Source organism: Nicotiana tabacum, chromosome 18, assembly GCF_000715075.1.
Source record: "Nicotiana tabacum cultivar K326 chromosome 18, ASM71507v2, whole genome shotgun sequence".
Taxonomy (NCBI): domain Eukaryota; kingdom Viridiplantae; phylum Streptophyta; class Magnoliopsida; order Solanales; family Solanaceae; genus Nicotiana; species Nicotiana tabacum.
In genome coordinates, this window is record NC_134097.1 from 6233017 (window position 1) to 6258424 (window position 25408).

Genomic DNA, 25408 nt, shown 5'->3' on the forward strand with positions numbered 1-25408 from the left:
CCTTAACTGATTTTTAAGGATTATGTTTCTGGTGCCTATTTGCATATTTTAGGGACTAAATTCCTGGTCCTTAAAATATTTTCGCGACTAGTTTAAATGTGGACGCTAAAACGTTTCACGACCAGTTAGAAGCTGGCCGTTATATCTTTTCGGAGAAGTTTAAAGCTGGTCCCTAAGTCGAACAGGTCAGCACAACAAAGCTACAGATTTAGCAACCAAATTTTCTACTCCTAAAAGGGATTTAAGGACTACCCGTCTAGTCCCTAAAGAAACAAGTCACAAGTCCCTAAATCACATTCAATTTGCAACTAGAAAATCGGGAATATTAATATATAGATGATGTTACTTTCATAAAATAATACCAAAAATGATCAACATCAGTTAGTTGCACCGTACATCAATGATGTAAGCTAGTCACAATATTGTGTTCTTAAATATTTAGCAAAGAACTACATATCACTAATATCCCTTGATTGTAATGTAAAATTTTCTTGAAATTCCCAGCAAAATGATAGTTAATCTGTATGTCGTCAAAAATCTGCTTCTAGTAAACTTCAATATCCAAAATCTATAGAAAATAAGAAATTTCAGTTAGAAAAACTATATATAACAGTGTAGACGGAATGTTATCACAGTAAGTATGGGAATTGACAAAAAAAAGAGTAAGTTTAATAGGTATGGAAGTGCATAATTTAGGTGATAGAGACCTCTCTAGAAATAAACCCAAGGTAGCTCTAGCTTAGAGAATGACTAAAAGATGTCAAAAAAAAAAAACAACAGTAGCAGATGAACTACCATTCACTTGTTCCTATCCTTGCTTATGAGAAGAGAACCTAAAATGTATATTCATGTACTTGGATATTCGTAGGCATTTACTTTTGTTCTTGATGTTTATGTTTTGATAGTAAGCTAAAGTTTGGAAAAGCAAAACTTGTGTATCTTCTAGCTATTCTCTAGATTGTTTATTGGCAATTTAGGAATCATCTTGCATGGAAATAACTGAATGTTATTATATGTTATTACAGTGTAGGGGTGGCAACTGGGTCGGGCTCGGTCCTAAGTGGGCTTCGCGGGCCCGGTCCTAAGTGGGCCGGTCCTATGCGGTCCGGTCCTAAACGGTCCTGTGCTTCGCGGGCTTATTGCTGGAACCGGCTCGGGACCGGGACCACGAACTAACGGGTCCGGGTTTAGTGGGCCGGTCCCAGTCCGGTCCCGGGCCCAAACAGGCCTAAACGGGCCCAACATAAACTTTCTATTTATTTATTTTTTTATAGAAGTTAGAGAAAAAAATAGCAATAAAGATATATAAGCTATATTCGATTTATATACTATATATACATCTTAATATATATATATATACTATATTATATATACATAGTATACATCTTAAAATATATTATATATACATCTTAAGATATACTATATATAGTATAGTATAGTAGATCTTAAGATATATATACATCTTAAGATATATAAGCTATATATATATATAGTAAGATGTATATATAGTATATCTTAAGATGTATACTATCGAATATGACTTATAAACTATGTATATATATATTATAGTATATTATAGTGTATATATACATTTTAAGATATATATATATATATATATATATATATATATATATATATATATATATATAGTTATATACATAGATATTCGATATACTATAGTATATATACATATATATATATATATAAGCTTATATATATATACTATACTATACTATATATACATCTTAAGATATATAAGCTATATTCGATTTATATACTATATATACATCTTAAGATATATATATATATATATACACACACATATACACACACACACAGTATACTATATATACATAGTATATAAGTCATATTCTATAGTACTATATATACATCTTAAGATATATATATATATATATATACACACACTATACTATATATACATCTTATATATATACACACCATACTATATATACATAGTATATAAGTCATATTCGATAATATATATCTTAAGATATATATAATATATATAGTAAGATGTATATATATTATATTATATTATAGTATATACCATTTATACAACTTAAGATATATAAGCTATATTCGATATACATATATATATAAGCTTATATATATATACTATACTATACTATGTATACATCTTAAGATATATAAGCTATATTCGATTTATATACTATATATACATCTTAAGATATATATATATATATATATATATATATATATACATCTTATATATACACACACTATACTATATATACATAGTATATAAGTCATATTCGATAATATACATCTTAAGATATATATAATATATATAGTAAGATGTATATATATTATAGTATAGTATAGTATATACTATATATACAGCTTAAGATATATAAGCTATATTCGATATATTCGATATATATATATAGACTATAGTATAGTATATATATAAGCTTATATGTATACTAAACTATACTATAATATATATACATCTTACTATATATAAGCTATATTCGATTTATATACTATATATACATCTTAAGATATACTATATATACATGTATATCTACTATATATATCTAGTATATCTAGTATACTATGTATATATAGTATATCTTAAGATGTATATATAGTATAGTATATATAGTATATCTTAAGATGTATATATAGTATATCGAATATAGTTTATATATCTTATGAGATGTATATATAGTATAGACTATAGTATAGTATAAATATAAGCTTATATGTATACTATACTATACTATAATATATATACATCTTACTATATATAAGCTATATTCGATTTATATACTATATATACATCTTAAGATATACTATATATACATGTATATCTACTATATATATCTAGTATATCTAGTATACTATGTATATATAGTATATCTTAAGATGTATATATAGTATAGTATATATAGTATATCTTAAGATGTATATATATCTTAAGATGTATATATAGTATAGTATATATAGTATATCTTAAGATGTATATATAGTATAGTATATATAGTATATCTTAAGATGTATATATAGTATATCGAATATAGTTTATATATCTTATGAGATGTATATATAGTATAGACTATAGTATAGTATAAATATAAGCTTATATGTATACTATACTATACTATAATATATATACATCTTACTATATATAAGCTATATTCGATTTATATACTATATATACATCTTAAGATATACTATATATACATGTATATCTACTATATATATCTAGTATATCTAGTATACTATGTATATATAGTATATCTTAAGATGTATATATAGTATAGTATATATAGTATATCTTAAGATGTATATATAGTATAGTATATATAGTATATCTTAAGATGTATATATAGTATAGTATATATAGTATATCTTAAGATGTATATATAGTATATCGAATATAGTTTATATATCTTATGAGATGTATATATAGTATAGACTATAGTATAGTATAAATATAAGCTTATATGTATACTATACTATACTATAATATATATACATCTTACTATATATAAGCTATATTCGATTTATATACTATATATACATCTTAAGATATACTATATATACATGTATATCTACTATATATATCTAGTATACTATGTATATATAGTATATCTTAAGATGTATATGTAGTATAGTATATATAGTATATCTTAAGATGTATATATAGTATAGTATATATAGTATATCTTAAGATGTATATATAGTATATCGAATATAGTTTATATATCTTATGAGATGTATATATAGTATAGACTATAGTATAGTATAAATATAAGCTTATATGTATACTATACTATACTATAATATATATACATCTTACTATATATAAGCTATATTCGATTTATATACTATATATACATCTTAAGATATACTATATATACATGTATATCTACTATATATATCTAGTATACTATGTATATATAGTATATCTTAAGATGTATATGTAGTATATCTTAAGATGTATATAGTATATATAGTATATCTTAAGATGTATATATAGTATAGTATATATAGTATATCTTAAGATGTATATATAGTATATCGAATATAGTTTATATATCTTATGAGATGTATATATAGTATAGACTATAGTATAGTATAAATATAAGCTTATATGTATACTATAATATATATACATCTTACTATATATAAGCTATATTCGATTTATATACTATATATACATCTTAAGATATACTATATATGATGGGGTATTTATAGTTGAAAATAGGGAAAAAGTGTAATTATAAAAAGTTTGGGATTAAAACAAAGTTGAGGGGTTAAATGACTATTTTTGACAGCCCAATGACTATTTTTGACAGTCCAAAGTTTTTTTTTTTTTAAAAAATAATAAAAAATAGCTGTTGGGCGCTAGGCCCGCTAAGGGGACAGGGCCGGTCTCGGGCCCTGCGGACCAAACGGTCCGGGACCGAACCAGACCCGCTAAAACCGGACCAAACGGTCCTGGCCCGTTTAGTCGTTTGGCCCGTCTGGCCCGCGGTCCTGGGCCGGTCCCGGGCCTGGACCGGCCCACTTGCCAGGCCTATTACAGTAGCAAACTTTATTGCCTATTTTGAGGTCATCCAATATTAAACAAGAAAGTTCACTTTTAACAACCACTATGGGTTATCGAACTCCAGTATGGATTATCGAACTTCAACCACTAGCGAACATTAAGAAACCAGTAATACGATTAATAACTATGCCCAAGCAGCAAATTCGTAATCAACAGAAGAATAAATTTCGTAAATGATATATAATAACATACACTTAAATCAATTCTTTTAGTCATTCTCCTGAATTGGAGGCTGGAAATTAGTTTGTTGCGCTAATACTAATTCTTTTAATTGCCTCAATTCTCTCATCTCATTTTCGAAATTAGACAGACGATCCTTCAAAGACTGGTTTTCATTTTCCGTTGAACGTAGCTTAGCCAATAATTCAGTTTTTGAGGCAGTTCCACCTTTCAAATCTTTCGCCTTTAATCCACCCCCAAAGCCAAATACATGACTACGACTTTGAGGTACAAGGCATTTTTCTACAATCTCTATGTTAGGAAGTGACGGTTCAGACTGCACCAATTCCTGGATTTGAGCCTATAAAATATATAGAGAAATTTTTGTCAGATCCCATAATAACTAAAAGTAAACAAACATGTTCAATTAACCAAACGCATATGTTTCTCGATTATTTCAGGATCGACAAGTATGTTATTCTTCTTGCGAGTCTCGAAGAAAATAGTTGCCAAATCTGGTGGTTTGCCATCTTTTTCGCCCTTTACATAAAAGTAAATATGTCAAATAAAGTCTCGTCAATATTAAGAAAAAATAGATTTTATGATAACACCTTTTAATAAATAATCTCTCTAATTGGCTTGCTACCAATATGATGAAGCATCTTCAACTTAGTTCTATTTGCTGCATTCCTGTTACTTCTCGCCTATATTTGAGTGACAACATTAAATTCAAATTCTATAAATAAATTATCAATTAAAATATCATTGTATAAAATAAAATTACATAATTAGGTATAATGTCAAACCTGAAAACTTTCTGTAGAAAAATGTTCGTTTACCAACAACTTTCATTGTTTCTTGTCTACCCCCTTGGGCACATTCTTAAGAGCCTCTTGGATTGGCTTACCCTTCACATATTTTACATGCAAGTGTCATCTCCATTTGTTCTATAACTCTTTCATCCATCCCAAAATATGATCGCGATGAATATCCATGTCATCACTCTCAAATTTATCCTGCAATACATCAAACATAGATTGATATCCAATATCATCACAGAAACTCCATGTGATAGAAGAAAACATAGTTCTACAATGAGGCTTGAATTAATAAATACCTTAGCTTTATTTCAATTTTGAGAATTTAAAACATAGAACATGCATCATCAGTAACTACGTCATCAACTGGTGCACCAGTAGCAACAACAACATCAACAACTGGTGCACCAGCAGTAGCTACCTGCTCAATCTGTTGAATACCTGTCAATATGCTTGGGGTACCCGATCTTCATTTTCATCTTGATTCAATGCCACATTTTCACCAACCAGATGGTAGACTGAAATTATACAGGTGTCTTCTGATCACGACCAACTATGCCTTATTAAAAGGAATAAGCGGTCGTTGCAAATATATTCCAGCTAATAAGTCCGGAGTCGAATCCCACAAGGAATTAACCTATCAATCACAACCACTAGACTCGCACGAACTCACGCAATCAATCTTCAAAAATATTTAAGTGACAATTTGGATGTTTACTAACTAAATATTTTGTAATGAAAGTGCAACAATTAATAACTAACAACTACGGGTTGTAGACAAGAATTGGAATGATCTAAAGTTGTGATTTCCCCTATTGTCAGAATCTTTTCCGCTACGTTTTCTATAAATTTGCCTAACCTTTCTCTATCGATCATGAGCACTCTGATTGTCGTAACTCTCTCCCGAGTAATTACTATAATTTACTAGACATACTCTCCCGAATTACGCTAGCTAGCATTAATTACGGCTTACTCGGATCGCACCAAGGTTTCGTTATCCCTAATCCCACCTTTAAACCCTTCGTATTGATCTCTCATATACGTTAGGAGTGATGTTGTTCAACAACTACCTAAATATGCACTCTCTCACGAGTAATACACACTAAATAGGCACAGTCGATTGAGAGCCCCTTCAATCAACAACAATAATAATATAGTTGAACAAATAGAGAAAATACTACGAAAAATCTATATTAACGTAACAGGAAAATCATCCTCCAATAGGTTCCATCAAAACCCTAGATTATGAGTTTACCTATTCATACTCATAATCACAATATCCAAAAGTATTTTACATAATTAAATTACAAAGTAAGGATAAAGAGATGTAGAAATCGATGAGTCTGACTCCCAACGGTTGTTCGACGAGCTATCCTTGCCTCTGGTTGCAAAAGTACTCAAAAGTGGCAATTTTTTAGGTCTATTTATATGTGTAGGAAAAGACCTAAACGTGTAGGCCAAGTCCTAGTCAAACCCGGAGACGAAATAAGTCTTCAAAGCTCGGAATGTGCACGCCCAGACTTGGCCTCGCGAGGCATAACGCCTGGTGGACCTCTCCCCAGGCCTGGCATCGCCAGGTATAAGGCGTGCTCGATTTCGCCTACTGCCTCGCTTCGCTAGGTCTCTCGCCAGCTACAAGCTTGGCGTCGCCAGGTATCTCACCAGCTACAAGCCTGGCATCGCCAGCTTCTCCTATTCAACTTCTCCCGCGCACGCTTTCGACTTGTAAGTATCCTTTCTTCTCTACTTTCATCTCCAATTCAAATACACATAAAATAGACTCCGTTACGCACAATTAAAGTGTAGTTTATCATTAAAGCATATAAAATACAAGGAAAATAATATACGAAACTATGGAATTATAGCCACACATCAATACCCCACACTTAAACATTGCGCGTCCTCGCGCAATCAAACCACACTTACAGGCACAACCTCACTAAGAAATTCCCATAACTCATTACAATAAGAATATTTAAAATAGTCTAAGCACTAAGGTGTAACATCCTCGCCTCAAGATTTGACTCACAAATACCATGACTTGTTCACAATTCACTTACTTACTCCAACATGGAGGTCAACGACGTTACCTTTCCTTTATGAATCACGTGCCCTCAGCCAACAAAGAGCTCAGTTCCACACACAATGAATTTTAAGAGCGTATGAACTCAAGATAGGCAAAAAACTCACTCGCTCTTAGAAATAATATTCATATGCCACAAATGATGCACCATAGGCTTGCCCATACTGTAATACTCTACTAATCGAGTTTATTTAGTCTAAGATCAAGTAGGACTTTGATTGGTTGTAATGTAGGCTGCGGGTCGGGTATGATACATTTGGATATAAGTGACTACATCTCCCTTAAGCACTTTAATACATACACTTTAACATTCAAGCCCATACTTATGTCAAACCAAAACTCCATCTTAACTTCACTTTATATTACCCCCTACTTCTTTAAGCACCATTATATCACTAGCCACCACCATCAAGAATTATTTTTCATACAATACAACTACTATCATTTTTTTTAAGTGTTGTGCACCTTTCTCCTTATTTCAATTGTTCCACTCAAAAGCCAACCCACCACCCCACTTTAACTTTTTCATACTTTATCACAATTCAAGTGCTCATAAGATGTGACAAGGTTCGAATATATGGTCGATTCAAATAAAGGGGTACGACTAGTAATGTGGTTACTAAAGAAACAGGATTATAGGCTCAAAGGGTTTAACTACGATACATAACTTTTAGGTGGGTAAACTATATATATATCTGGCTTAACAAAGAAACGCCTATATCACTTCTCAGACTGAACAAGACTACTATTTTGCTTTGCACACACACACAGGGCAAGTTCTAGACATCAAATGCAATGCACAGAATACATACAAACCTCACACATACATGGCACATAATCCACTTAGGATTGGTTTTACCACGACACTCCAATCAAAGCAGTTAAGCAAAATTAAGAATCTACGATTTAAGATACTTATACTAGATTCAAAAACTGAGTCTAAGCGTCACAACCGTAGTACTAGCTATTCTCAAGGCATAACAAAGCTAAAAGAAATTGCTGCCATTAAATGCATAGCCCCGTGGTTCCTACTCCTAAAAATTAAAACTAACTCTATCCGGTTCAACTAAAAACCCTTGAAAAAGAACCGTAGCCCAAAGAAAAATCAAGGGGGAATTACTACACTACCTAAAAAAAATCTTTTTGGTATTTTTCTCTAAACTTATTTCCATCAAGAAAACTGTCTAGCAGATCCATCGTCGGGAAGAGTCCAATTTATATATATATATATATATATATATATATATATATATATATATATATATATTAACTAAAACAAATCACTAAAACCAATTCACTAAAACAAATTCTTAAAACAAATAACTAAAATAATTATCTAACGAAAACGCCACTTGCTAAAACAACAAAAACAAGCAACTACAAGTAATTTTTACATGTCCCCACCCCACACTTAGATCATGCATTGTCCTTAGTGCATGCACAAATTGACAAAACAAGAAAAATGAGTAGGGTGCAAGGAAACTCCCTGATCAAACAACGTCCTCATCCTCTGAGGCTTTCCACTCCTCATCCTGCGCTTCTTCCTTATCATCATCAGACTGCTCCGGCTCGGCCTCAGACTGTTCAGGTGTGTTGATATTCTCATCATCGAGGAGTCTGTATCCATCACCTATCCCAACCAGCTGTTGGGCATGAGCATTGAGCGGGTACCGCTGCTCCACTAATGTCCTCTCCTCAGTTGTGGCCGGCCGACCCCCTATCCTCAGCTGAAAAACCATCATCCTATAGAGATGGGCCATAAAACTATCATCACGAGCATTTCGCTTGGCACATGTCAAAGATGTCATGGCAGTCTCTTCTTTCAGCCAAAGACTAGTGATGTCCGTTTGCCGTAGGGGCTGATCGATGGTGTGGTCAAACTCTGGCTCCTCCGCAACCTCCTCGTGTCTTAAGAACTGAGTTAAAAAATTGGCAAATGGCATTCGATCGACCTTCTTACTCGTTCTGACTAAAAATATCTGGTAGCGGATCAGATGACCCACATTCACCCTTTGACCCATCATGAGGAAGTAGAGCGCACAGGTCCTCTCACGGCTAATAAGCGTGTAATGATTTCACGGTAGGATCCATGCATTTATCAGTTTAAGCCACAATTGAGCCTCCGTCCTCATCTTCTTCTTGGGGAACCTCTTGTGCCAATTTGTTTTCTTATCCCCGACCCATGCTGCCGTAGAATCGACACCACAAATCGTGTGTCTCAGCTCTCTATATGTAGGCCAGCAAATGAAGTGGTCCAATGGCTCCACATGAACATCCGGAACACCTAAAAAGTTACATATGGCCATGGCTGAAAAATCTATCAATCGTCCACGAATCGGCACCATCTGTTCAGTATTCTGCGGATCAAACCCTGCATAGAATTCCCAGACTAGATTGAGATTAATGTCCCTTGTGTTCTTGAATACATAGCTCAACCCCAAATTCTGAATGCCCCTCCAAATTGCCTGATACTTTGCTTTCAAGCTGCGTTCATGGACAGCTGCTTCCAGGTGTACATGTTTAGGTCTACAGTGCCTGTACCAATCTTAGTATGCGAGGGTATGCTGTTGATGCCAAACTCCCGTTGGCCTTGGGGTTGTAAACGCATGGCTGCTACCACTGCCATAGCTTGTGCTCCACTTAGACTGGAGGTAGCTTCCCCCCTTTTTCTCTTCTTTGGGGGAGGTGCGGAGGTCTCCTTTGCTTTAGCGGAGCAGTGGAAGTAGCCTTTCCTTTGCCTGTGCCTTTTCTCAGAGGCATCTTCGTTCATACACAAGTAATCAATAATCAGTTAAAACTGTATTACACATTACACACATAGTCTTTCCCAACTTTCTGAGGTTACTCAGACTTCACCTCATATTTTCTTAATATTAGAATCAAACAACACATAGGCTTCCCTTGAGCCACCCCACACTTAAGATTTTAATGTGCTGCACGACTACACAACACTAGTCTATTAATCCCGGAGACTTGGGCTCCAATGGGGACAAGGAATGCCATTGAGGCATTATAGCAAACACTTAGCATGCAACAAGTGCCATGGGAGTGCTTATAAGGGTGAAGGATTGCCTCACCCTCCCAAATCGGCTTGGGAGTTCCGTACTACCACATGTTCATACAATCGCAGCACCATTCCTATAGGGTTCATGGGGTTGGTACATATAAACACAATACTATAATGAAGAACAACCACAACATTTGTGTGTAATTGCATACCTTGACCCAACTCAAAATTGCAAGGAAAAGAGATAAGAATCATACCTTAGAAGCTTGTGAGAGGAAGGATCTGCCTGAATATTCGCTGGTGAGTGTGAACAAAATAGCAGGACTAAGCTTGACTTCAATGGGGATGGGAGAGATAACAATGAAAGTGTGCTGGTGGGGGAAATTTTGTGCAGTGCGTTTGTTTGTGAGCAGCGCTGGTGAGTAGTGTGAATTTAGGATTTTTCTTTGGAGTTTTATGTGTGTTTGGTTTAGGGTTTTACTAAAAAAAAATGAAAAAAGAACTTACCTGGTGACGCTCAACTCGCGTAAGACCTCGCGAGGCCAGCTCTAAAGCCAGCCTGTGATCACGATGCACGAGGCTAAGCTCACGGTTCTTCTGGCCCTAACCCACGCGATGCCAGGCATAACACCTGCTGCTCCAGGCCTCAACCCACGCGAGGCGAGCTATTTCGCCAGCTCCACTTCGCCTCAAGCCTCACGAGGCGAGCTCCCTCGCTTGGTCTTCTTCATGCGCCGCTTAATGATCTGCTCGACTTGCCCAAAATCACCTGCAAACTTGTTAGTACCTAAAAACGAAAAGAAATATTATAACTACACTAAAAATCAACTACGAATTAGGTTGCCTCCCAATGAGCACCTTAGTTAACGTCGCGGCACAACGAATACAATATTACAACATTATAATAGGTTGCCTCCCATGAAGCGCCTAATTTAACGTCGCGGCACGATGCAGGTAATTGCACTTAAGGCTCGCTTAACCTTGGTGGCTCGAGCAAATGAGTCACCGACACTACTTTCGCGTCATCCATGCCCAAATAATGTTTTAACATATGCCCATTGACTCTGAACGTGTGAGAGTCATTTTCCGCAGCAATATCTACAGCAATATCTACGGCACCAGTGGGGTGAATCTCTACCACACAAAATGGTCCTAACCATCTTGACTTTAATTTGCCCGAAAATAACCTCAATCTTGAATTGTATAGCAATACCATATCTCCGGGTTTAAAACTCCGCTCAAGAATATTTTTGTCATGCATCATCTTCATTCTCTCCTTGTATAGTCTTGTGCTCTCAAAAACATAGTAGTAAAACTCATCAAGCTCGTGCAACTCTGTGACTCTACTTGTGCATGCGGCTTCTATATCAAGATTTAGCTGCCTCAATGCCCACAAAGCTCTATGATGCAACTCCACTGGTAACTGACACGCCTTCCCAAATACCAATTTGTATGACGACATGCCGATCGGAGTTCTGAAAGCGGTATGATAGGGCCAGAGTGCATAATCTAACTTTCTCGCCCAATCCGTTCTTGTAGCATTCACAGTCTTTGTCAAAACACTCTTTATTTCTATGTTCGAAACTTTCACTTGCCCACTCGTTTGTGGATGATATGGGGTGGCAACCTTATGGCGTACCTCATACTTTTCTAACAACTTTGCGAAGGCTCGATTACAGAAGTGAGTGCCTCTGTCACTGATTTTTGCCCTTGGAGTGCAAAATTGGGTGAATATATTCTTTCTCAAAAAAACAATTACCAACTTTGCATCATTTGTAGGGAGCGTTGCAACCTCCACCCATTTGGACACGTAGTCCACAACTACGAGTATGTACTTGTTGCCATATGAGCTGACAAAAGGCCGCATGAAATCGATTCCACATACATCAAACACTTCTACCTCCTGAATTGGGTTCATAGGCATCTCATGTCGGCGGGAAATATTCCCAGTTCGTTGGCATTCGTCACAATCTTCACCCATAAGTGTGCATCTTTGAACAATGTCAGCCAGTAGAAGCCCGACTCCAGCACTTTCGCAGCTGTCCTTACTCCCCTGAAGTGGCCACCATATGGTGACGCGTGACAATCCTGCAAAATAGAAGAATGGTATATCTCGGGGATACATCTCCGGATCATGTTATCAACACAAATCCTGAACATATAAGATTTATCCCAATAATACATGCGACAGTCACAAAAGAACTTTTTCTTTTGAACAGAGAAAGGTCATACGGAAAAATACCGCTTGCCAGGTAGTTTGCAATGTATGCATACCATGGCGCTACCTCAAGGCTCGTGGCTAGTAGTTGTTCATCCGGGAAAGTCTCCACAATCTCTCCCCCCTCAGCCTTCTCTTCGGCTCCTTCCAACCTAGACAAGTGATCAGCCACTTGGTTCTCCATTCCCTTTCGGTCACGGATTTCCAAGTCAAATTTTTACAGCAGTAACACCCATCGAATCAGGTGCGGCTTTGACTCCTTCTTATCAAATAGGTACCTGAGAGCAGCATGGTCAGGATAAACAATTACCTTAGAGCCTATCAGGTATGACCTGAATTTATCAAATGCGAACACTACTGCTAGCATCTCCTTCTCGGTCACTGTGTAATTTAGTTGTGCACCACTCAAAGTTCAACTTGCGTAATATATTGGATGCATGACTTTGTATTTTCTCTTCCCAAGTATTTCTTCCACAGTATAATCGCTTGCGTCACACATCAGCTCAAATGGTTGCTCCTAGTCAGGTGCAACTTTGATAGGTGTTGTCACCAGCCGCTTCTTTAATTCCTCAAAAGCCACCCTGTAGTGATCAGAGAACACAAAAGGGTGATCTTTTTCAAGCAATTTACACAAGGGGTTAGCAATTTTGGAAAATTCTTTTATAAACCGTCTATAGAACCCAGCGTGGCCAAGGAAACTTCTTATTGCTTTGACGGAAGTGGGTGGTGGAAGCTTTTCGATCAAATCAACCTTTGCACGATCTACCTCAATGCCCTTACTCGACACTAGGTGCCCCAAGACTATACCTTCATGTACCATGAAATGGAACTTGTCCCAATTGAGCACCAGATTAGTCTAGACACATCTTTTCAGCACTCTTTTCAAACTCCTTAGGCAATCATCGAATGAGTCTCACACCACTGAAAAATCATCCATAAAGATCTCTATGATGTCCTCTACCATATTCGTGAAGATGGCCATCATGCACCTTTGAAATGTGGCAGGTGTATTGCATAGGCCGAACGACATCCTCTGGAAGGCGTAAACGCCATATGGACATGTGAATTATATTTTCTCTCTATCTTCCGGGGCATTATAGATTTGATTATACCCCGAGTATCCATCCAGAAAGCAAAAGTGGGACTTCCCGACCAATCTATCTAGCATTTGATCAATGAACAGCAAGGGAAAATGGTCTTTTCGGGTGGCCTTATTCAATCTTCTGTAGTCCATACAAATTTTCCATCTCGTGACTGTTCTTGTTGATATCAACTCATTGTTCTCGTTTTGCACTACAATCATCCCACCTTTCTTAGGCACACATTGAACTGGGCTGATCTAGTTGCTGTCGGAGATGGAGAAAATAATCCCCGCATCTAACCACTTTATCACATCCTTTTTCACAACTTCCTTCATGTTGGGGTTCAGCCTTCTTTGATGTTCTCTGGAAGGTTTATGGACATCTTCCAGTAGAATCTTATGCATACAGAAGGCCGGGTTGATCCCTTTAATGTCTGCAATGGTCCAACCAATTGCAGTTTTGCACTCACTCAATACCTGCAAAAGTTGTTCTTTCTGCAAATCTAACAAACCAGATGAGATAATAATAGGTAAAGTTGAGTTAGGTCCCAAGAAAGCATACCTGAGGTGAGGTGGTAGCGGTTTCAATTCCAACTTTGGTGGCTCTTCTATCGATGGCTTAGCTGGAGGAATATTTCTTTCTTCTAAGTGTAAAGGCTCAAATTCAAGCTCTCTTTTCCAAAACCCTTGGTCTTCAAGAGCCAACACCCACTCCGCCAAATCCTTTCTATTTACCTCATCTAAGTTCAAGAGACAGGCTGCTAGAGGGTCTTTAGAGTTCAAAGTCTCATCTTCCTCCTCCAAAATTACATCCATGACTTCTATTAGAGAGCAGTTAGCAAATTCACTTGGTCGCCGCATAGATTTCTGCACGTTGAATCTTCATCATTTAATCTCATTTTGAGCTCTTCAGTTTCACAGTAAATTAAAGCTCTCCCAGTGGCCAAGAATTATCTTCCCAAAATTATGGGAATCTCCTCGTCAACCGGCAGTCTAGCATGACAAAATCTGTTGTGAACACAAACTTCCCAACCTAGACTAATATATCATCAAGGATACCAGAGGGCCTCTTCACTGTCCGGTTGGCTAGCTGTAGTAATATGGACGTAGGTCTAGCTCTTCCTATGCCTAACCTTTTGTAGATAGCCAAGGGCATCAAGTTTATGCTTGCCCCTAAATCACACAACGCTTTAGCAAAAGCATAGATGCCTATCGTGTATGGGATTGTGAAATTCCCTGGGTCTGATAACTTCTCGGCTATGGGTCTCGTCACAACTGCACTAGAGCTTTGTGTCAATGTAACAGTGGACAGGTCTTGGAAGTTGAATTTTCGAGACATTAAATCGTTCATCATTTTGGCATACCCAGGCATCTCTCGCAATGCATCAATCAGTGGAATGTTCACATGTATTTGTTTCAACATCTCCATGAATTTCTTATATTGCTCGTCCTTCTGATATTTTGCTAATCTCTGTGGGAATAGTGCTGGAGGTCGCTTCTTTCTTGTGATTCGAGTTTTATCTTGCTCAGGAACTGCTTCTACTGTTGGTTCTTGTGCTACTTCAGTCTCCTTCACAACCTCTTTTTCTTTGCTTTTGCTATTTTGTGCATGTTGTACCATCACCTCAGTTAACCCTGTTGAATCATCAATCTCAATGGGTACTGATACAAGTGTTTCAGTAGGTCGGCTTTTGCGAGCAATCTCTTGCTCCAGATCTAGGTCTCTACCATTTCATAGACTCACTGTCATAAATTGTTTCAGTCCCTAATCTTTTGGATTGATTTGTGTGTCTGCAGGTAACGACCCTTGGGGACGATTGTTTAGAGAAATAGAAATATGTCCTAATTGAACATCAATACCCTTTATCGATGATTCATGTGAGTCTACTCTCTCTTGCATTTTTTCAGAGGACCCAATCAGTTATTGCAACATTCTGTTATTGCTGTCCAGCATTCCCTTAAGTTCAGTGAACCCATCATCTTGTCTCACAATCTGTTGTTGTTAAGGATGTTGATAAGCCAGCTGTTGATTTTGCTGGTTGTAACCTTGTTGCCTTTGGTAAGGCACCACTTGACCCTATGGTCGCATAGCTCCAGGATTGTTGTTGTTAATGTACTGCTGTTGTGCTGGTCTATATTGTTTATTCTGTTGCCCCAATTCTTACCACCTTGCCTCTGTTCCCCATAGTTGTTCACATAATTCATATCTTCCTGATAGTGCTGGTTGTCACCTTCTGCACTCCACGAGCATGCATATGGTTGGTTAATGCATGGTGTACATAAGCCCCCATTAGTCGCATTAACTATGTGTACTTGCTACTTCTTGCATGATTCATCGATCTTCTGGGTGAGTATACTCATTTGTGTCATCAGAGTGGCCATATTTTCGGTTATAGAGTTATTTGGATCCAAAGCCATAGAGTGAACCACAGGAGTAATCGTAGAGTCTCTTGTCATCCATCCTGAGTTTTGAGCCATTTTATCGAGTAGGATCTTGCATTCTCTGAATGATTTGCTAAAAAATGCTCCACCCGCTCAAGCATCAACATTGGCCTTTAAGCTGTCTGTCAATCCCATGTAGAACCTCATTCCTCAACATTTGCTCTGGAATGCCATGATATGGACACTTAACCAGCATACCCTTGAACCTCTCCCACGTTTCTTGTAGTGTTTTTGTTGGTCTCTGCCTGAAGCTCAATATCTCATCAATTTGTTTGGCAGTCTTATTGGGTGGGTAGAACTTGTTTACAAATTGCTTGACTAATTCCTCCCAAGTAGTAATGGAGTTTATGGGGAGTGAATTAAGCCACGTCTGAGCCTCTCCCGTCACCGAAAATGGAAACAATAACAGCTTTATTGCTTCCAGTGTCACATTAGGTTGCCTTTGTGTGACACATATCGACAGAAAATTTTTTAGATGTTGCTGAGGATCTTCAATGTAAGATCCTGAAAACAGTCCCTTGTTCTACAACAAATGTAGCATATTATTTGTTATTTGAAATGATTTCGCTTGTATTTGAGGGACTGAAATTGCGGTTGTCAGATTTTCGGCGGTGGGTTGTGCCCAATCATACAAGGCTGCTTCTGGCATAAAAGGCGACACACCCTGATTGTTAGGGTCGTTCGCATTATTTCTGTTATTTGGATTTTCTATTACGTCATCTATGTCTAGTTCGATTCGTTCTGTTGAGTTCTATTGTTGTTTGTCCTTCTTGTTTGCACGATTCAATGCCTTGAAAACTTTTTCAGGATCTGATAAAGCTTCAAACAATTCACCAGTTTGCACGATTCAATGCCTTGAAAACCTTTTCAGGATCTGATAAAGCTTCAAACAATTCACCAGTTTTTGAGGAGTTCCTAGGCATGCACATGTAACACCCAAGACTACAAACGTTAAATTTTCAATGTATTTGGTTTAAAATGAAGAAAATTGACTAAACTAAGAATTCTAGCAATTCTTTTAGCTGCAATTAATACACTGTTAAATCCCCGGCAACGGTGCCAAAATTTGACCACACCCAACTATGCCTTATAAAATAAACTAATTGGTCGTTGAAAATATATTCAGGCTAATAAGTCCGGAGTTGAATCCCACAGGGAATTAACCTATCAAACACAGCTACTAGACTCGCACGAACTCACGCAATCAATCTTCAGAAATATTTAAGTGACAATTTGGATGTTTACTAACTAAATATTATGTAATGAAAGTGAAACAATTAATAACTAACTATTACGGGTTGTAGACAAGAATTGGAATGATCTAAGGTTGTAATTTCCCCTATTGTCAGAATCTTTTCCACTATGTTTTCTATAAATTTGCCTAAGCTTTCTCTATCAATCATGAGCACTCTGACTGTCATAACTCTCTCCCGAGTAATTACTATAATTTACTAGATATATTCTCCCGAATTACGCTAGCTAGCATTAATTACGGCTCACTCGGATCGCACCAAGGTTTCGTTATCCCTAATCTCACCTTTAAACCCTTCGTATTGATCCCTCATATACGTTAGGAGTGATGTTGTTCAACAACTACCTAAATATGCACTCTCTCCCGAGTAATACACACTAAATAGGCACAGTCGATTGAGGGCCCTTCAATCAACAACAATAATAATATAGTTGAACAAATAGAGAAAATACTACGGCAAATTTATATTAACGTAACAAGAAAATCATCCTCCAATAGGTTCGATCAAAACCCTAGATTAGAAGTTTAGCTACTCATACTCATAATCACAATATCCAAAGTATTTTGCATAATTAAATTACAAAGTAAGGATAAAGAGATGTAGAAATCGATGAGTCTAACTCCGAACGGTTGTTCCACGACCTATCCTTGCCTCCGGTTGCAAAAGTACTCAAAAGTGGCATTTTTTAGGTCTATTTATATGTGTAGGAAAAGACCTAAACGTGTAGGCGAAGTCCTAGTCAAACTCGGAGATGAAATAAGTCTTCAAAACTCGGATTGTGCACGCCTAGACCTGGCCTCACGAGGCATAACGCCTGGTGGACCTCGCCCCAGGCCTGACGTCGCTAGGTATAAGGCCTGCTCGATTTCGCCTACTGTCTCGCCTCGCCAGGTCTCTCGCTAGCTACAAGCCTGGTATCGCCAGGTATCTTTCCAGCTACAAGCCTGGCGTCGCCAGCTTTTCCTATTTAACTACTCCCGTGCACGGTTTCGACTTGTAAGTATTCTTTTTTCTCTACTTTTATCTCCAATTCAAATACACATAAAATAGACTCCGTTACGCACAATTAAATTGTAGTTTATCATTAAATCATATAAAATACAAGGCAAATAATGTACGAAACTATGGAATTATAGCCACACATCATTTTCAATGCTATAGACATCTGAGAAGCTCTTGCACAAGAAACAACTTAAGTGCAGCATACCATCAACCTCAATGCTCCTTCTCTTATGTCAGTCATTGTTTTTGCCAATTAGAGCTATTACACCTAGCCAGACTCACTCATGACACACAGACACAAGCTCGCAGCAGTAATTCTGGATCTTTGGAGTTGAATGCAATTTTGTAGTCAACATATCTTAACAGAGCTGTCCAACTTTGTGCACCTTTCTGGGCTTTTGCCAGTGCTATCTTCACTATGGCTTTCAGATATTCTGTCAAAGCCATCATGAAGATACATTTGATGTACCTTACACCCTCTCTACTATATTGTTGTATAACTGTATTTTGGTCATCGCACATAGGGAGCACTTATTTTCATTTGCATTTTAGGACCAATTGTAAAGGGAAGGAGTCCTTCCACCATAGGTCTATAGTTGATCGAACTTTGATTACACTTTATTTTTGTAAACCATTTTGATATATATAAAATGAACACTAAGCTCAATGCTTAGTGTAATTGCCAAAAACAAAAAAATAAAAAAACATAGTTAAGCACCAAGAATAGAATGAAAAGAGGAATCAAAGGAGAAATTGGAATATTCCATCCAGTTATCTTAACAGTTACCCACATGTGATTTAACTTTTCTTCCTTAATGCGATCCCACGATGATACTCCCAACGGACATATATTACGGCCACGAACTATTTTTCCCAAGTGCCTCAAAAATAGATTGCTATTCTTTCCAACTGTTCGGTTATTGTAAAATGCTACTTTTAGCTTCTCTCCAACTTCAAGTGATGCAACTTCTTTGCACTTATTACTTTCTCGAACCTTTTTTTACCTTTCCAGCAGTACATGAACCTACATTTGCTTAATTTATAAATGTTAGAAAATATTGTAAAAATGATAAACTTGTGATCAAATAGATTTAAGAAACCATACTTGTTTCAACTGTTTGGGTGGACTGCATAACTTGATCTATAGAAGGAGAAACTAGAATATCAGTTTGCATATTCTCCTTGTCATAAACCAAAGGATTTTTATTTATTGTTCGCAATCCTTGAGCGGCAGACATGCTAGAGTCTAATCATGTACTCTTAGAAGGTCTTGACATATTTTGACTAGCATAATGAGAATTCTGATGGAGGGATCGCTCCTAATTTTCAGACTCTTCAAATGAGCACATAGATCTAAGCTCTCACCCTCGTCCTTTCCCTAGAATACCTGGTGCAAAAAATCATATTACTAAAAATCTGGCATTAAATTAAATTCAATTCTAAAAAAAGAATACATTTGACAAACCATACTTGTTTCAGATTTTTGGGTGGACTGCATAACTTGATCAATAGAAGGAGAAAATAGAATATCAGTTTGCATATTCTCCCTGTCATGAACCAAAGGGTTTTAATTTATTGTTCGCAATCCTTGAGCGGCAGACATGGTAGAGTCTAATCTTGTACTCTTAGAAGGTCTTGACAGACTTTGACTAGCATAATGAAAATTTGGATGGAAGGATCGCTCTTCATTTTCAAACTCTTAAAATGAGCACATAGATCTAAGCTCTCGCCTTCCTTTCCCTAGAGCACCTAGTGCAAGAAATCATAATTCTAAAAAGTATGTTTATCATCTTATTAACTAAGAGCTTGTTGATTAGAATATAATGCAAATTAAAATATATCCTAATGGTCATGCGCAATCCAGTGTCATAGTAATCTATATGGGTTTGATATGCTAAATTATCTTGTGTTTAACAAACTGCAGTTTTCACAAGATAGACACTTAAAGAAGTTAAAGGTTCCTAATGACCAACTTTGATGATATTAATTCAACTGAAACTTAATGGAAAATTAGCTTTCAGGTATGAAGTTGTTTATAAGTGCTACATAAGCTGGGAAAGAGTCGTTGAATAAGGGGTACTTACACTCAATAAAGTGGGATCTACACTGGATATAGTAGCTAATATTGCAAATCAGAACTTACCAATTTTCAGTTATCATCAATTAAATTAAATTAAATTCTTAAAAATGAATAGATTTGATAAACCATACTTGTTTCAACTTTTTGGGTGGATTGCATAACTTGATTAACATAAGGAGAAAATGAAATATCAGTTTGCATATTCTCCTTGTCATGAACCAAAGGGTTTTTATTCACTATTCGCAATTCTTGAGCGGCAGACATGGTACTCTTAGAAGGTCTTGACATGCTTCGACAATTATAATGAGTATTTTGATGGAAGGATCGCTCTTCATTTTCAGATTCTTCAAGGGAGCACATAGATCTAAGCTCTTACCCTCGTCCCTTTTTCCTAGAGCACCTGGTGCAGGAAATCATATTAGTACAGGAAATCAAATCTAAATAATTACAAAATTGATTCTAAAAAAGAATAGATTTTAGAAACCGTACTTGCTGAATTTTTTTGGATGTATTGCATAACGTCATCAGTAGATGAAAAAGATGGAATATTAGTTTTCATATGCCCTTTCTCAAAAACCAATGGATTTTTATTCGTTGGTCCCATTCCAGACACCCCCAAAGAGCACATAGATCGAAGCCCTCGCCCTCGTCCCTTCGCTACAGCACATAGTATACGGAAATCATATTAGTAAAAAAATTAACACTAAAATTTAGGTGTACAAATTGATAACACAATATATTTGAAAAAACATACTCGTTTCAACAATTTGGTTGTACTGCATAACTTGATCAGTAGATGGAAAAAATGGAATATCTGTTCTAGATACCCCTAAAGAGCTCAGAGATTTAAGCCCTCTCCTTCGTCCCTTCCCTATAGCACCTGGTGCAACAAACGCATATTTGGTAGCAGCTTTCAAAGTGGATGCCACCTCATTTTCATTCTTTGATGGTTTCATATCAAACCTACAAAAAGAAATAAGACATTATAAAGGCAATATACCAACAAAAAAAAATCATATAATCAGAATGCATAACAATATGAATATGCTAATGGCATAAAGAGATACTTCACCTCAGTCGGTTCTTTTCCGTTTATTTTGTATAGGATTTTCTAAATCTACAACATCACCATCCATTTGTTGAAAAATCTCATAAAAATCACGAGGTTGCGTCTTTCTTGCTACACACCAACCCTTGTTGGAATTATCATTAGCATAAAATAGTTGAGATGCTTGGTCCACTAATATAGAAGACTCATTTGTTTTCAAAAATCTCCCCCAATTAACACTTACAATACCATATTCATGTGTTTTAATTCCTTTCTTTTTATCATATGCATCAAACCACTTACATCGAAACAAAGTCACTCTTCTTCCAGTGAATTGCAATTCAAGAACATCAGTTAAAACTCCATAGTAATCAATATTCTCACTATGTCGCTCAAAACATTGACCTTATCAGAACATTACGAAGCTCAGCCTATATTCTCTTTGCCTTATTATTACTCACATTTGAGCCCCATTTGCTTGAAGGACAAAAAAAGCAGAATCTATTCCATGACTAAATGTTGGGATATGCTGAACCAAATTATAAATCATATTGCATTCTAAATACGAGAAACTAATACCTATTTTTGGTAAAATTTTAGTTCTGGGGTGCTTGACATTCTCTGATATCCGATGATTTTACGAGCAACCAAACAACCCCTCTTTTGTACAAATTTCTCCTCACACAATAAATATTACCCAATTTTAAATCCAATAATCTCACTTTTATCACTCACACAAGAAAGATCAGTATTCAAAACAACCAATTGCAGAAAACAACTAAAAAAACAAAAAATTGCAGAACCCTTTTTTCGATTTCTGATTCAATCGGAAAACAAAAGCACGAAGAAGAAAAACGAAACAGAACAGATTAAAGAGAAAGAAATTAAACTTACTCTTGTTTAGGCGGATAATCTAATGGTATAATTTGTGTAAAGTCTCTTGGAGAGATGAATTTTAGACACCAACCTTATGAGTTCTTTGCAACCTTCTGAGTTCTAATTTGACCTTATGAATTTTGACAAAGTTTAGCGGCCGCCTCTTAGAGATTTTAGCCTGAAAGTATTTTGGAGGAATTTTAGGGTGAAAGAGAATTTGGAGGAATTACCGTGAAATTTTTGAAGCTTTCCTTTTCTTTCTTTTTTACATTTAGTTTTCATCAGTTTCTCGCCCCTATCCAGCTAAAATCGAGTATTAGAGACCAGATATTAACTTTTGTATAGACTAGAATAAGTCTAGTCGTGTATTTAAAAGATAAAATTGCATTAAAGACCAAAAAAATTGTCATCCCTATAAGTACACTTTTAGGGACCATATTTAAAACTTGACGCTAAATGCTGGTCCCTAATAAGGCTTTTTCATGTAGTATTAACTATATCAAAAAACCAAGTTCAAAAGTCATCCAAGATTCTGCTGTGAACCAACCCAAACCCAAAGTTCTGTCGTGACCCAACCAATTTCTTCTCATCACGTCTCCCTCCCCCTCTATCTCTCATTGAGTTAGTAGTACAAAAGCATACGCTATCAACGAGAAAGCTTAACAGCCCCATTATTAAAGTGTGAAAGATGAGATTCTGAAGTTTGAAATTTAAAAAGTATTGTAAAATATAAGTGGGTATTGTTGCAATAGCTTAACAACATCTCTGAGAATAAAAATTTTGAGATAGATTTGCTGACTTTTAGATTGAAAACTCGAGTTTCAAGACTCCACATATGTATCCCCCGTGGTATTTCGTATTCCCATGTATATCAGTGTTATATCCATGAAAATCTATTTGTGATATACACTATATACAATGTGATATACATAAGCTTTTTGAAACCTCTCCAATTTAACTTAATTAATTTTTCCCCTCTAATATCTTTGGAGAATAGGGATAACAAAATTTAAGGGGTCGTTTGGTTGGGAAACAAGCTATCACATGATTAATTATTCTGGGATTAGTTATTTTACCTTCCCATAGGGATAAAAAAAATACTACAATCCTAGAATAACTAATCTCGGAATTAGTTATACCACGATTTTATCTAAATCAAATATGGGATAAACACATCTCGAATTTGATCCCGGAATTAATTATCCGTTATCCCTTATCCCTTATCCCTCGTACCAAACGAGATCTAAGAGTGTAATATTAATTCTTGACCTGCTAATGACAATTAGAGCTGTCAAAACGGGCCAGACCAACCCAATCCTCATGGACTTTTCATTTTTGTGGGCTAGAACGGCCCGACCCGCCACATGGATGGGCCTTAAAATAGCCAGCCCAACCCATCCCTAAGAGGGTCGCGGGTTAGGGCGGGCCGGGCCTTCAATTTTTTTAGAAAAAAGAATTTCTTTAAATCGTTAAATATATTTTCGTGACATTGTCGATTAATCATGTAAGCAACTTCTATTTGCTTAGAGCGTACAAAAAGCTTGATAATTGACGAGGAATCTCGTAATTGAAATGCAAATTCTCTATATCTCTAGCTCTTCCTTTTTAAAGTTGCATGAATATTTTCTTAATACTTTTCTTTCATTTTCCTCAGATTCAGGGATTGTTTCAATAAGTTTATATGCTGAGATTTTTTAATTTAGGATTAACATCATTTACTGATTTTATCATTATAGTCCATACAATTTTTAAAATTCCCGAAATTTGCTAGTGGTCAATTGTTTTTTGTGTGTATTTAAAATTGATCTTTTTCTATACTGAAGAGCTGTTTAAATATTAATAATATATTAAAGTAATCCAAACTGATAATTGGCCACTTAAAGTGATATTTTCTTTTGATAAAAGATTATTATTAGCCACCTAAAACTTTTCGACTTCATTATTAATTAAGCAAAAGAAAAACTAATTTTGTCATATTACATGCATGTCAAAAATCTAAATTCTATTTGATATGTAAGGGTAAATGAGCAATCTAGGGTTGGGGAATGGGGATTATAGTTAATAGTTTTTTAATTTTTTAACTTTTTAAAATATTTAATAGTTAAATAATTTTTGGCCCACGGGCCGGCCAGACCCAGCCTCGATCAAGCCTCAAGGGTCAGCGGGCTGACTTGGGCCGGACCTATGAGCCTCGGTTTTAAATGGGCTTAAAAAATTCTAGCTCAGCCCTACCCAAGTAGTGGATTGAATTGGGCTGGCTTCACGGGTTAAGCCCATTTTGACGGCTCTAATGACAATACTTCCGATTTTGTCTGATTTTGCAATCATAGAATTTATTGGTGAACTTCATTGGTTATTTTTGAAATAGTTGTAATACCAACTTTCCACTTATAGGTAGCTAAAAAATTTAACATTTAATATTAATGTTAGGCGGATAGGATCCTATAATTAAGTGCAATTCGACTATGCAAGATATGATTTGTAGGTAACACGAAAACTATTAGTGTTAATTAAGAGAGCCTTTTGTTCTATTTAAATAATGATATGCTAATTAAATTGCAAAGAAATGAATGGAACTAAAGAACCATTTAAATACTGGTCAAGACTTTTAACAGCAAAAAGGATTCATTTGGTTGGTTCCATGTCCAAATAGCCGTATAGCCTGATCATGATTAGTGGTCGCAAAATGAATAAATAAAACAGTTATCCACTTACATTATCTACTAAAAAATAAGTTGAAT

General features: G+C 36.0%; 1 protein-coding gene and 1 non-coding gene across 3 annotated transcripts; one reads left to right on the forward strand and one right to left on the reverse strand.

Moving 5' to 3' along the window:
• Positions 1 to 16575: 16575 nt before the first annotated feature.
• LOC142173151 (small nucleolar RNA R71) lies at positions 16576 to 16682 on the forward strand. Its single transcript, XR_012702584.1, has one exon. It is a non-coding gene; the product is annotated as a small nucleolar RNA R71 (small nucleolar RNA).
• Positions 16683 to 20831: 4149 nt separating this feature from the next.
• Positions 20832 to 22992, reverse strand: LOC107824179 (uncharacterized). 2 transcript variants are annotated; one of them, XM_016650924.2, is made up of 4 exons: positions 22759 to 22992; positions 21498 to 21706; positions 21233 to 21400; positions 20832 to 21143 (listed from the first exon to the last, which is right to left on the reverse strand). In XM_016650924.2, the coding sequence occupies exons 2-4, from the start codon at positions 21697 to 21699 to the stop codon at positions 20980 to 20982; spliced, it is 534 nt and encodes a 177-aa protein (XP_016506410.1). In that variant the 5' UTR covers positions 21700 to 21706; positions 22759 to 22992; the 3' UTR covers positions 20832 to 20979. The 2 variants fall into 2 exon arrangements, with proteins under 2 accessions (XP_016506410.1, XP_016506409.1); XM_016650923.2 differs by having other exon boundaries at positions 22686 to 22992.
• Positions 22993 to 25408: the final 2416 nt, after the last annotated feature.